The sequence below is a fragment of the Leucoraja erinacea genome, chromosome 18 (assembly GCF_028641065.1).
Source record: "Leucoraja erinacea ecotype New England chromosome 18, Leri_hhj_1, whole genome shotgun sequence".
NCBI lineage: Eukaryota > Metazoa > Chordata > Chondrichthyes > Rajiformes > Rajidae > Leucoraja > Leucoraja erinaceus.
The window spans coordinates 36,460,077-36,475,239 of NC_073394.1; the positions used below are offsets into that span (position 1 = coordinate 36,460,077).

At 45.8% G+C, this 15,163-nt stretch overlaps 1 protein-coding gene across 1 annotated transcript in view; it reads left to right on the forward strand.

The window, feature by feature from the left end:
* Positions 1-1,036: 1,036 nt before the first annotated feature.
* The window catches only part of LOC129705976 (mucin-6-like), a 79,376-nt gene continuing 65,249 nt past the window's right edge, over positions 1,037-15,163 (forward strand). Inside the window, exons 1-5 of the mRNA XM_055649950.1 lie at positions 1,037-1,407; positions 5,270-5,390; positions 6,863-7,001; positions 7,210-7,314; positions 9,752-9,824. Coding sequence (XP_055505925.1) covers positions 1,179-1,407; positions 5,270-5,390; positions 6,863-7,001; positions 7,210-7,314; positions 9,752-9,824 — 667 coding nt within the window. The 5' untranslated portion in view covers positions 1,037-1,178. The remainder of the gene's footprint in view (positions 1,408-5,269; positions 5,391-6,862; positions 7,002-7,209; positions 7,315-9,751; positions 9,825-15,163) is intronic.

Sequence of the window (15,163 nt, forward strand, 5' to 3'; positions counted from 1 at the left end):
TTGCCCTGCACATCTCCTTTAAACTTTCCCCACCTGACCTTAAAGCTAAGGCCTCCAGTACCACCCTAGGAAATAGGTTCTGGCTGTGTACCCTGTCCATGCTTCTTAAAATCTTGTATATTTCTGTGAGGTCCCCTCTCATCCTCTGACGTTCCAGAGAAAACAATCCAAATGCAAGTAATTTTGTTTCGATCATTTCCTCTTCCACATTTAACATTATCATGAAAATACGACCCTACTTATTTCCAGGTATCTGATTGCTCCGGCATGCTCAATAAAGTGGCACCTCTTTGTAAATTGCCCAAGAAGAATTATGTTACAGAGTGTCAGCGTGATATGTACAAGTGTGGACCCAAAGGCAACTCGAGGTGCAGCTGTCAGACTTTGTCAGAATACGCCCGGCAATGTTCCAGGCTGCTAGAGCCAGTGTGCAACTGGAGAAATATCTCATTCTGCCGTAAGTATGATGCCTATTGTTGTCACAATTTTGTGATGACATTTCCAGATAGCTTATCATCCACACAAATGGTGGTGGGTGTCTGGAACAAACTGCCAGAGGAGGTAGTTGAGGCAGGGACTATCCCAATGTTTAAGAAGCAGTTCGACAGGTACATAGATAGGACAAGTTTGGAGGGATATGGACCAAATGCTAGCAGTGGGACTAGTGTAGCTGGGACATGTGGGCAAGTTGGGCCAGTATCACTCTATCAGCCCATGCCTATATGACTCTATTTCTATTTGCACGCACACTCCTTTATACTTGAGACAAACAAACTCAGCGGGCCAAGCAGCTATTGTGGGAGAGGAAGCATCAGCATTCGGGCCGACACTGCATCAGGACTAAAGTTGGGAGATAAGATGTGTGGTATCAACAGGAGAGGGGGAGGTGAGACAGAGGACAGCGGGTGATGGGCTGAGGTGAGGAGAGCAATGAGGGCAGGGGGAAACAGGTGGGGGGGGGGGGGGTGGGTTGAGAGACAAAGGTAGGTGAGAGATAGGTGATAGAACGAAAAATAGGCAGATGGACACTAACGCGGTCTTTAAGGAGCTCCACCTGGACACAATTCCCACTGGTGGTAGTCAATAGGGACACCATCAGTTTCCCTGAATTCACTAGCAATAAGGATAAATGTGAAATTCATGGAAGAGCTCAGAAGAGATAATTGGGAATTAGATTAATGGAATGGGTGCGAGGAGAGTTAAAGGTGTGTTGGAGTGTTAAATGTAGTGAGGTCACAAATAGAATGCTTTTCCCAGTGATAACTGAAACCTCTTTTATTTCAGCTCCCATACTTTGTCCAGGAAATCAAGTCTACCAGGAATGCGGATCTCCCTGCTTGTCGACTTGCTCCAATCCACAGACCACGTGCGACAGTTATGGCACGTACGGCTGCTTCTGCCCCGCAGGTAAGCACACTGACCTCGCTGCTAGTTAGGATTCAGAGCTGGCTTATTCATAGCACACAGTGAGAGAATGGTGGAAGAGTGTTATTCTGGCTGGAGTCCCATGTTAGTGGAGTTCCGCAGCGATCTGTTCTGCGACCTCTGTTCTTTGTGATATCTATCAATGACTTGGCTGTAAATGTTGATGAGTTGGCAAGTAATTTTGTACATGACTCCAGATTGGTGGATATGTGGACAATGAGGAAGACTGTCAGAGGATATACACGAGATAGACCAGTTACAGATGTGGGTGAGGATATTGTAGATAGAGTTTAATCTGAGAAAGCTGGATGCATTTTACTTTGCCAGGAATGTAAGGGAAAAGTGTACAATTAATGGCAAGACCCTTAGGTGCATTGATACATTGAGGGATCTTGGTGTCCAAGTCCATAGCTCCCTGAACGTGGTAGCTCGGGTGGATGAAGTGGTAAAGGAGTTTGGTCTCATTGCATTCAACAGCCTGGGCATTAAGTAAAAGAATCAGGAAGTCACGTTGCAAATTCATTAAATGATGGTTGGGTGCGTTTGGAGTATTGTGTGCAGTTCTGGTCGCACCATTGCAGGAAGGGTGTGAAGTCTTGGGGGGAAGTGCAGAAGTGGTTTACCAGAATGCTGCCTGGATTGGAGGGTTTTAGTTATAAGAAGAGGGATAAACTTGGATTGCTTTCTCCAGAGCATCAGTGACTGAGGGGAGACCCATTAGCAGTATACAAAATTATGATTGACATAGATAAGAGTAGAGAATCAAAACCTTTTTTCCCAGGGTGGAAATGTCATAGCTTTATGATCAGAGGGTGGAAGTTTAAAGGAAATGTGCGGAGTAAGATTTTTATACAGAGAGCAGTGGATGCCTGGAACGTGTTAGACAATAGGCAATAGGTGCAGGAGTAGGCCATTCGGCCCTTCGAGCCAGCACCGCCATTCAATGTGATCATGTCTGATCATCCACAATCAGCACCCATTCCTGCCTTCTCCCCATATCCCCTGACTCAGCTATCTTTCAGAGGTCTCTCTTGAAAGTATTCAGAGAACTGGCCTCTACCGCCCTCTGAGGCAGAGAATTCCACAGACTCCTAACTCTCTGTGAAAACGTTTTTCCTCATCTCCGTTCTAAATGGCTTACCCCTTATTCTTAATTCGTGGCCCCTGTTTCTGGACTCCGCCAACATCGGGAACATGTTTCCTGCTTCTAGCGTGTCCAAACCTTTAATAATCTTGTATGTTTCAAGAAGATTCCCTCTGCCCATTGCCTGGGTTGGTGGTGTAAGCAGATATGATAGTAGCTTTTAAGAGGCTTTTTGAGTGGCACATGGATATGCTGGAAATGGATTCTGTGCTGGCAGAGGAGATTAGTTTAACTTGGCATCTTGTTTGGCACAGATATTATGGGCCGTGGGGCTTGTTGCCGTGCCATTCGGTTCTTTGATCTATGTTCAATGGGTTGAGATTCATGTGATGTGTTTCATGCAAATGGGAATAAATATTTGCTTAATTCAGTGTGAACAGTACAATAGTACATTACCTGAAGCCTCAGTTATTGAAGATTTAGATCAATGTGTTTCTGGCTAGTAAGGAATATTCAGTAGAAGTAAAAGTAAGATCAATAGTTTAGTTTATTGTCTCATGTGCTGAGGTACAATAGTAAATGGGGCAAACATTTATTCCATGCCTGGAGTTATATTTCATTCAAAGAAAGAAAGAAAGGATCATCATTTCCAAACCAGGATATTGCTGCATTGGTTACTCAGGGCAGCAGGTCAGGCCTAAGTATCTTCAGTTCCTTCCCCTGTGTTCTTTTCTTCATGATAGGTGCTGGAATTGGGGCTGTTGACCGATGATTACATGGGATCAGCTTTAGAATCTAAGCAGTTTGTGTGCTCAAGCAGAAGAAGATCGAAGGTTAGCTTCATAAGGAATAAGTTGGAGTATTGCGTGCAGTTGTGGTCGCCCCATTGCAGGCAGGATGGGGAGAATTTGGACAAGGTTCACCGGATGCTGCCTGGATTAGAGTGTTTCAGCTATCTGGAGAGGCTGGATAGAATTGGATTGTTTCCTCTGGAACTTAGGAGGTTGAGGGGAGAATTGACTTGAGTGTATACATTTATGAGAGGCATAGATAGGGTAGACAGCCAGAACTTTTTTCCTGGGGTGGAAAAGTCTAAAACTAGAGGGCTTAGCTAAAAGGTAAGGAGGGGGATAATATAATGGATATGTGCATGGCATATTTTTTTACACAGAGGATAGGGGGGGTCTTGATTTCATTGCCAGGTGTGGTGATGGAGGCATATAAGATAATGGCGTGTAAGAAGCTTTTTCGATAGGCACATGGATTTGCAAGGAATGGAGGTAAATGGATCATTTGCAGGCAGATGAGATCAGTTCAGCTAGACGACATATTCGGCACAAACGTTGTGGGCTGAAGGGCTCGTTCCTCTGCTATACTTTTCTATGTTCCAACGGCTAGCACAAGGACACCTTTCCATTTCTCTCCATGCCAACTCAGTCTACAACCTAGTGGTATGAATATTGACTTCTCTGGGCAGGTTACAAGCCAGCGGTGTGAATATTGATTTCTCGAACTTCAAGTAACCCCTGCATCCCCTCTCTCTCTGTTCCTCCCCCACCCAAGATGTTGTACTAGTTTCACAGCCAGCTTGTTAAGTCTCATTGTCTGTAACTCGTTTTCACCCAGGTCACAGCGAACAGTGGCCTGTCTCCTTTATCATTGTTACTTTTTAGCATATCTTTCATTCATTTGTTCTGTATCTCTCTATATCACCTTCTATACCTCTCGTTTCTCTTACCCCAGACTCTCTGTCTGAAGAAGGGTCTCAACCCAAAATGTCACCTATTCCTTTTCTCCAGAGATGCTGTCTGACCCGCTGAGTTACTCCAGGTTTTTGTGTCTATCTTACGTATAAACAGTTGCTGGGATATGCACTTGGAGAGCTGTGACCTACAGGGCTATGGGGCCAGGGCTGGGAGATGGGAAGCTGGTCGCTTGATAACTCGTTGGAGGTCGATTTCCTTTAGTGTTGTGAACGATCTTTGATTCTAGTCACTGTATTGGCAAGAACTATTTGGAATGGCCAATGCATACATGAAAAATCCATCTCAAGGCCTCATTGATCAGGTTTCTGCATTTACTGATACTGGCACAGCACCAATCTGAGATAATCCAAATAATAGGACTGTCTGTACTAACAGAATTGATTTTTGCTTGCCCTTTATATGCACATTTGACCAAGTTTGAAATTAAATAGATTTTGTTTTGTTGGGCCTTACTCTGATGAAATGCCCAGCATTCTCCCTCAACTAATTAGTTTAGGTTAGAGATACAACACGGACACAGGCCCTTCGGCCCACCGAGCCCGCACCGGCCAATGATCCCCGGACATAACACTGTCCTACACAGACTAGGGACAATTTACATATATACCAAGCCAATTAACCTACAAACCTGTACGTCTTTGGAGTGTGGGAGGAATCCGAAGATCTTTGTACGTTATCCCTGTCACGGGGAGAACGTACAAAGTCCATCCAGATGGAACCCGTAGTTGGGATCGAACCCAGGTCTTCAGTGCTGCTGGGAGGAACAGAGAGAGTTGTAAGGCAACAACTCAACCGCTGCACCACCGTGACTCCAGAAAAAAAAATAAAGAGCCTGGTTGTCTCATTGTTACCTGTGTAATGATGTTCAAAGTGACTGCTTGGGTTCGCTCTGTAAGTGCCAAAGCACAGAACAATAACTCTCTGCCAGTACACGCACTGCGGATTTGTGAAATGTGACCGTGGACTAACTGGCCCTTTGATCTGTTTCTCACAGGGACTGTTCTTGATGATATTACTGCCAACAACAGATGTGTTCAGCTGAGTCACTGTCCCTGCACTCTAAATGGACAAGTCTTCGCTCCTGGAGGTTCCGTCAATTCACCGTGCAAAACCTGGTAAAAAAAAAACTTGGAAAATAATTGGCACTTTCTCTTCATCATATTCTTGGACTAAGGAGGAGGGTTTTTTTTAAATAACATGAATGGAACAGATGTTTACATCAGTTCATCTACCCTTGCGATTGGCGACAGCTTGGTCTTAATAAACACATTCTCCACTAGCTCCAGACACTTGCCCTACATCATATGATTAAGATAAGATTGAGATCAGTTTTGTGAATCTGTGGAATTCTCTGCCACAGAAGGCAGTGGAGGTCAATTCACAGAATCTATTCAAGGGAGAGTTAGATTTTGCTCTTCGGGCTTACGAAATCAAGGGATATGGGGAGAAAGCAGGAACGGGGTACTGATTCTGGATGATCAGCCATGATCATATTGAATGGTGGTGCTGGCTCGCAGGGCTGAATGGTCTACTCCTGCACCTATTTTCTATGTTTCTATACTCTAAAACCCTTCAAGTTATGCAGCTGTCATTGGCCAATTATGGTTTAAACTTGGAAGGAATGTAATGCACATTAACCAAGAATTGTCCATGACATTTGCTGTGGATAATTGGAAGGAAAGTAAAACCCCTTTATTCTGCTTGCATTGTTTTATCCTTGCGTAGGTGATGTGTTTTTATTGGTTGCACTTCCTCTGGAGAACAGCGTGGTGCAGCAGGTAGAACTGCTGCTTCACAGTACCAGAGGGCCATGCTGATTATTTAAAGCAATGAGGTATTTCATCCTGACCCTGGGTGCTGTCTGTGTGGAGTTTGCATGTTCTCCCTGTGACCACGTGAGTTTTCTAAGGTTGCTCCAGTTTTCTCTCACATCCCAAAGATGTACGGGTTTGTGGGTCAATTGGCCTCCCGAAATGTGGGAGGGTGTGACGTGTGAATGAGAAAGTGGGATAAAGATAGAATTAGTGTGAAAGGGTGATCGGTCAATGTGGATAATGGGCAGAATGAGCTTTTTCCATGTTGTATCTCAGAAACCAAACACAACTGTGGGCGGCACAGTGGCACATGGTAATCCTCCAAATATTCTCCAATACCACCTCTGGGGGGGGGGGATGACCACTGGCGATTCCTGTACTGCCAATGGTTTTCATCTCAGTATCTAGTACCTCAAGAGATACTTGGGAATGTTAATCCTATAACAGACGCAAAAAGCTGGGGTAACTCAGCGGGTCAGACAGCATCTCTGGAGAAAAGGAATAAGTGGAGATCAGTCTGACGAAGGGTCTCGACCCAAAACATGACCAGAGATGCTGTATGGCCCGTTGAGTTGCGCCAGATTTTTGTGTCTATCTTCGGTTTAAACCAGCATCTGTAGTTTCTTCCTGCACAAAGTTAATCCTATATCGGCCGACCTACCTGTGAGTCGAGCCAAAACACAGACGGGAATGTACTGCACAATTAATCATATTTGTCACATAATGAAACTGCTCATGTGAATATTAAACAAATGTTACCATTGTCTGTACAGCAAATGCAGCATGGGGAAATGGAACTGCATCAATCTACCTTGTCCTGGCCGATGTTCTATTGAAGGGGGCTCATTTGTGACCACATTTGATTTCAGACAATACAGATTCCATGGAGTCTGCACTTACCTCCTTGTCAAAGTAAGATTTTACTATTTTAAGCCAATTCTTTTTAAACTATCAGGAGATTAGAAAATAAATGTGCAATTCAGATTTGGTTGAAAAAAGGTATTTGTGTATTTTTGAGTGTGTATTGTTCTCCGATCAATGCTCCCGAGCTTTGGTTTCTACTCCACTGCACAACCTCAACCTCACAGTAATGATTAGTTATTGCCTTTTTGTTTCGCAGAGTCGTAAAATGCCCGGTGATGGCACAATCGAAGCAGTTTTTGAGAAATTGGGTGTTAGATATTCAGAAACCCAGCTGACAAAGATAATCTACGCCACAAATCAGGTGACGATGAAGCAATGGGTTTTTCAGCACTATTTGATTTTGAACAAAATTTGTCGGGCGGGGGGGGGTCAGTCAAAGTCAGCATGGACTAATGAAGGGGAAATAATGCTTGACAAATCTTCTGAATTTTTTTTAGGATGTAACAGGTAGAATGGATAAGGGAGAGTCAGTGGATGTGGTGTATCTGGACTTTCAAAAAGCCTTTGACAAAGTCCCACGCAAGAGATTAGCGTGCAAAATTAGAGCACATGATGTTGGGGGTGAGGGAATTGACATGGATAGAGAACACGCTGGCAGACAGGAAGCAAAGGAATTAACAGGTCCTTTTCAGAATGTCAAGCAGTGACTAGTGGGGTGCTGCAAGGCTCGATGCTGGGACCCCAGTTATTTACAATATATATTAACGATTTGGACGAGGGAATTAAGTTTGCGGATGACACTGGGTGGCAGTTTGAGCTGCAAGGAGGATGCTATAAGGCTGCAGGGTGACTAGGATAGGTTCGATGACTGGCAGATGCAGTATAATGCGGATGAATATGAGGTTATCCACTTTGGTGGCAAGAACAGGAAGGCAGATTATTATCTGAATGGTGTCAGATTAGCAAAAGGGCAGGTGCAACGAAACCTGGGTGCCCTTGTACATCAGTCACTGAAAGTAAGCATGCAGGTACAGCAGGCAGTGAAGAAAGCTAATGGCATGTCAGCCTTCATTGCGAGAGGATTTGAGTATAGGAGCAAGGAGGTCCTACTGCAGTTGTACAGAGCCCTGGTGAGACCACACCTGGAGTATTGTGTGCAATTTTGGTCTCCTAATTTGAGGAAGGACATTCTTGCTATTGAGGGAAAGCAGCGCAGGTTCACCAGATTAATTCCCAGGATGGTGGCACTGACATATGATGCTTGAATTCACTGGAATTTAGGATGAAAGGGGATTTTATTGAAACATATAACATTCTTAAAGGATTGGACAGGCTAGATGCAGGAAAATTCTTCGCGATGTTGGGGGAGTCCAGAACCTGGGGTCACAGGTTAAGAGTAAGGGACAGGCCATTTAAGACTGAGATGAGGAAATACTTTTTCACCCAGAGAGTTGTGAATCTGTGGCATTCTCTGCCACAGAAGGCAGTGGAGGTCAATTCACTGGATATTTTTTAAGAGAGTTAGATGTAGCTCTTAGGGCTAAAGGAATCAAGGGATATAGGGAAAAAGCAGAGGTATTGATGTTAGCTGTTCAGCCATGATCATATGGAATGGCTCGAAGGGCCTATTTTTCTATGTTTTTTCTATGTTTCTATGCCCCTCTCTCTCCCCCTCCCTCTTTTCCCCCAAAACAACCCCAACCTACCTGGTCTCTTTGATAATTCAAACCTTCCAGACCTGGCCACTTGCTTGATTATTTTTATAGGCTTTTGTCTTTTTCTTAATCTGGTGGATTTATGTACGGGCGAAGTGTGCAGTGCAAAGGTGCAGTGAACCAGAGTCACGGGGAAACTCAGACCATTGTATTTTCAAGGCACAGCTCATCAAGGACATCCATACATTCTCGTCCAGACACTGAAGACCAAAATGAGTAGGAGGTCAGATGCGGGTGAACTAACCCTCCGCTCTGCCACTGGTCGCATCCAACACATCACCCGCTCACATTGCAGTCACCTCCAAAGTGATGACAGCACCAGTCACATCCTCCCAGCCCCACCCCTCTCCACCTTCTGCAGAGACCACTCCCTCTGCAACTCCTCAGTTGTCATCTCTTCCCACCCAAGCCACCTCCTCCCCACTGCCTTTCCCCTGCAGCCGCAAGAGATGTAACACCTGTCCCTATACCTCCATCCAGAAACCCCAACAATCCTTCCAGGTGAGACAGCCATTTGTGTGCACCTCTTCAGAGTGGCTTCCTGTATATCGGCAGGAACAAGCGTAGACTGGATCTCCTGGTTGCTAACCATTTTAACTCGTCCCATTTCCATACTGACGTTTCCATCTTGGGCCTCCTCTCTTGCCAGAGTGAGGACATGCAAAGTGGAGGAACAGACCTTCATACTCAATTTGGTCAGCTCACAACCCAAGGGTATGGACATTGAATTCTCCAATTTTGGGGAAATACAGAACCCTGCTCCTCTCCATTCTTCTCCCACATCCCTCCTCCCCTGCCCAGTGCACCACCTGGAATTTTCAATCATTTAATCTCATTTTTCATCTCTGGCCTATCAATACCTCCCCCTCATACTGTAAACCTTTGGCCTGCCAGGCTTTGTCCTATCCATGCTCTCATCCTGCTTTCATCCCTATCAACATTCTCTGGAGATGCTGCCTGATCTGAGTTACTGCAGCACTTTGTGCCTTTTTTTGGGTGGTTACATGTTCAATCCGGGCAATGTATCACTTCAAAATTGGTTGACATATCACTTGAGGTTGATTGCTTTATTTCTTTACGCAGAAAAAGATCGTAATTTTCCAGAAAGGCATTGTGGAAGTTGACAACGAAGTCAAGCAGCTACCGTATCGAGATGGTAAAGAAAACGTTGTTGTCGTCTCAATTCTGATTGAGCCTGTAATTGGCTTTGGTGGCGGAAGTTGTTATTTCCCCTTCCCCACATGACTCTCATGTGCTAATCAACTGTTCCCCTGCCGGATCCATCTATCACTTAACTAATCTTGCCCCCACCTCTTCTTTATACTGGCCATCTCCTCTCTTCTCTTCCAGTGTAGATGAAGGGTCCCAACCCAAGGCGTCAACTGTCCATTTCCCTCCACAGATGCTTCCTGGCCCACTGAGTTTACCCGGCAACTCTTACTTCCTTCATCCTGGTTCTCTCCAACCTCCCTGATCATATTATTTTTGTTTTGGATTAAGTCTAAGGGCTAAGAAAATCTATCTCACGACATGCATCTTGAGCATGTCGTGAGATAGTCATGAATTTTCTCTCATGAACTAGTTCAGTTTAGTTTATTATCATGTGGTACAGTGAAAAGCCTTTGTTGTGAACTAACCAGTCAACGGAAAGACAATACATGATTACAATTGAGCCATTTACAATGTAAATATATATGATAAATGGAATACCATGAATAGCGTTTGGTGCAAGATAAAACCAGTAAAGTCCGATCAAAGATAGCCTGAGGGTCTCCAATGAGTTGGAGGACTGTAGTTCAGGACTGCTCCCTAATTGTGGTAGGATGGTTCAGTTCAAACTAGATTTCACCAATGACCAAGGTAAGACCCTCCACCTTATTATGAAATTGGTTGTTGACCTTTTAAACAAGGCTTTCCAGCGCCTTTCTCCACTGACATGGACTGTTATTGTCTGGTGTCCACTTTGGCACTGGCAGTGCTAGTTTAGGCCCAGGACTGCTTCTGATGACCTAATTGAGAGTTACACGTTGGAGAGCTTCTGCCAATGTGCTTGTAAGTTTGTGTCCTCTGAATTTATGTATCTTATTCATCGTTTGGTTTCAAGAACTGGGTATCACTGGCAAAGCCAGCATTTATTGTCCATCCCTCATTGTCCCTGCTGGCTAGGTCATTTCCACACAAATATGTGACAAATCCAGCGTATTAACAGATAGACATCATTGTAAGCAATCCCAAAAGTTGGGCGAGAATGAATGTACGTGCAATAGTTTGCAACAACACTTTTAGCCATGAAGCACAACCCTTCTGAGATGTATAACGCAGGCTGCAATTCTTGCTGGGTGCTCCAACTGATGCCATGGGTACTGAACGAGGAGGAGCCGTTTGATTTCTGTTCCTGCTCGCCTCTCACCACTAAAGCCAGCAGTTGCTCTGGCAGAAGGAATGGGTGGCATTTCAGGTCGACACCCTTCTTTAGATCCTGAAGAAGGGACTCGACCTGAAACGTCATCCATTCCTTCTCTCCAGAGATGATGCCCGTCCCACTCAGATACTGCAGCATTTTGTATCTATCTTCTGTGTAAACCAGCATCTGCAGTTCCTTCCTACACAGGCCAGCAGTTGCATTCTTTGTGCAGGCAATTCACTCCAATTACGATAGTCCGGATAGTTCAAGTTTCCTGCACAGCCTACATGGACTAAAATGAAGATACCCAATCCAAGTATCTGTCCAAGTGGCTTTTAAATGGTCTTATAGTAATTGCCTCAACTATCTCATCTAGCAGCACATTCCGTATACCCACCTCCCTCTGAGTGAAAAAGTTGCCCCTCAAGTTCCAATTAAATCTTCATAAGAGTTCATAAGACACAGGAGCAGAATTAGACCATGTGGTCCATCAAATCTACTCCGCCATTCAATCATCTCTGATTTATCTTTCCCTCTCAAACCCATTCTCCCGTCTTCTCTCCATAACCTTTGTTCCAATACTAATCAAGAACCTATCAATCTCCACCTTAAAAATACCCAAACACTTGGCCGTCTGTGGCAATAATTCCAGAGAATTCACTGCCACCTAGCTAAATAAATTCATCCTCATCTCCTTTCCATATAACCATATAACAATTACAGCATGGAAACAGGCCATCTCGGCCCTACAAGTCCGTGCCGAACAACTTTTTTTCCCTTAGTCCCACCTGCCTGCACTCATACCATAACCCTCCATTCCCTTCTCATCCATATGCCTATCCAATTTATTTTTAAATGATACCAATGAACCTGCCTCCACCACTTCCACTGGAAGCTCATTCCACACCGCTACCACTCTCTGAGTAAAGAAGTTCCCCCTCATATTACCCCTAAACTTCTGTCCCTTAATTCTGAAGTTATGTTCTCTTGTTTGAATCTTCCCTATTCTCAAAGGGAAAAGCTTGTCTAATTATACATTTCTTTAATTCTGAGGCTGTGCCCTCTGGACTTAGTCTGTCCCGCTAGTAGAAACATCCCCTCCACATTCACTTTGTCCAGGCCTTTCATTATTCAGTAAGTTTCAATGAGATACCCCTCATCCTTCAAAACTGCAGCGAGTACAGGCCCAGAGGCGTTAAACGCTCCTCATACTTTAACCCAATCATCCCCAGATTCATTCTTGTAAACCTCCTCTGGACCCTTTGCAAAGCCAGCATATCTTTCCTCAGATGTGGGCCTAAAACTGCTCCCAATACTCCAAATGTGGTCTGACCAGTGCCGTATAAAGCCTCAGCATTACATTCCAGCTTTTATATTCTAGTCCTCTCGAAATGAATGCTAACATTGCATTTGGCTTCTCGACTACTGATGAGGGGAATTTAGATAATTTTGGTTTATTATTAGCTGAGAAGGTGACAAGAAGCATAAAATTAATCAGGACAGTGAAGTCGGAAAACTAGGGTGGGGAGGGACGGAAAGAGATGAAATTTGATACTTTATGTGATCAATTATTTCACGTTACTGGTGTAGAACATACCTTGCAGGAATTTGATCATAATTATCTCCATTCAGTGGCTGCTCCAATTAAAAGCTACTTTGCCACTTGTAATTAGGTGTTAAGTGGAAGTTTGGAAGTTGTTAAGAGAGGGGAGGGGACTCCTACTGCAACCTTGTCAGAGCTGCTTCAGTGGGGCTACTGGGAGAGGATAGGCTTCACAGAAGGTGCCATAGAGCATTGAAACAGGTCCTTTGTCCCTCCACTACTTTGACTATCAAGTGCCCATTATATGAATCTCATTTAATTCCCCTCAACTAGGCCCCCGGCCCCCCCCCCCCCCCCCCCCCTCCTCCACCAACATTACTACCCCTCCACTACACGCCAGCATCAATATACACTGACCAATCAACCTGTAAACCCTGTGTAGGAAAGAACTGCAGATGCCAGGTACACTCAGAATGGTGGAGTAGCTCAATGGGTCAGGCAGCATCTCTTTACTATGGATGTTCAGTTGCTCTACATCTCCATCCCCTACAAGGAAGGCCTTAAAATCCTCCGTTTCATCCTTGACCACAAACCCAGCCAATTTCCCTCTACGAATACTCTCCTCCACATAGCAGAACTAGTCCTCACCCTTAACAACTTCTCCTTCGACTCATCCCATTTTCTCCAGGTCAAAGGTGTAGCATGGGCCACACTTCTATATATATATATTTTTAGATAGATACTAGACTAAGTGGGACCGGTTGGGTCCCATGTTAACACGGGAGAGTTGGTGCCCCAACATAATATTCCACAACTCCACCAATTCCAATATTGGTGACCAGTCGGGGGGGAACATTCTGGAGCACTAGTATGGGTGTTGTGGGATAAAGGGACTGGTTTCCAGAGGGCTAGTATGGACATTGTGGGCCGAATGGTGGGCTGGCAGCTCAGTCACTCGGGGGTGGTAGGCTGGCAAGTTCACTCACGGCTAATCTTTGAAATTGCATTTCAAGCAGAGTGCAGGCCACCAAATTCAATTTCGTAGCATTTCAAGCAGAGTGCAGGCCACCAAATTCCATTTCGTATCATTTCAAGCAGAGTGCAGGCCACCAAATTCCATTTCATAGCATTTCAAGCAGTGCAGGCCATCAAATTCCACCATAGCATTTCAAGCAGAATGCAGGCCACCAAATTGCCAAACAACTCATTACATTGTTATTAACGGCTAACAAACCATTTATCGCAAGCACATTGCGGAATCACAGTTCAGTTGATTCACTGCTTAGAATCACAGTTGTGGACTCTCCCATGCGTTCTTATCGAGTCAGTGACTCACATCCACGCATCCGGGGTTTTATTGTCATGCCACCCCGGAAGGGGTGTTACCTTCATCGTGGTGATTGACAGGCGAGAGGACCAATCAGCTGATCAGCTGATCTCAAATTTTTTATTTTTTTTGATCGATCGGAAAAATCCTCGGGGCTGCCTCAGTGGAGGAGGACTGTGAGTAAGATGGCAAAAAAATCATAGCGATATATGATAGTGTTTTTTTCTAAATTCAATATGCAGCGCAGACAGGAAGTGTTCAAGATGAGACTTTTAGTTATATACTAGACCAAGTGCAGACCCGTTGGGTCTGTTCCCCCAACGTGCGCTTGTTGGGGGGGGGAGGCGGCATGCAGCATCACACACCCTAACTACCCCCCCCCCCCTCCCACACTCACGCTAATTACCCCCCCCCCCCCTTGATATTATATTAATATTATTAATTTTCTCCTTTTACCCCATAAACACCCTATCTACTGACGCATAGCCCGCAACGTGCGGGCACGTCTAGAGGGGGGGGTTAGATAAGTGAGGGCCGAGAGAGAAGGAGCAGAGAGAGAGAGAAAGACAGAGACACAGAGAGAGGGGCAAGAGGGAGAGGGGGGTGGAGAGGAGGAGAAGAGGGAGGGTGGGTGAGGCGGGAAAGGTGGGGGAGGAGAGAGAGAGGATGAGAGTAAGGGGGGGAGAGAGAGGGGGTGCTGAGAGGGGGGGGAGGTGGGGAGCAGGGAGGGGGAGGTAGGGTGGAGGAAAAGAGGGTAGGGGGTGTGGAGAGGAGGGGGTTTTGGGGAGGGGAGGAGGGGAGACAGAGAGGGGGGGAGAGAGAGGGGTGTGCTGAGAGGGGAGGTGGGAAGCGGGAAGGTGGAGCGAAGGGGGGTAGGGGGGGTGTGGGAGGGGAGGGGGTTTAGGGGAGGAGTGGTGGGGAGGGGGTTTAGGGGAGGAATGGAGGGGAGGAGGGGAAAAAGGGGGGAGGGGGGGAGAGGAGAGGGGGGTTGGGAGAGGGGGGGAGAGGAATGATGAGAGGGGGGGTGAGGTGGAGAGGGGGGTGAGGTGGATGGGGGGGGGGGTGAGGTGAGGAGCAGGGTGGGGGAGGGGAGGGAAGAGGATAGGGGGTGTGGAGGGGAGAGAGGGTGGGAGCGGGGGAGAGAGGAGGGGGGAAGAGAGGGGGGAGAGAGATGGGGGGAGATAGAGGGGGGGAGGCAGAGTGTGCTGAGAGGTGGGGAGC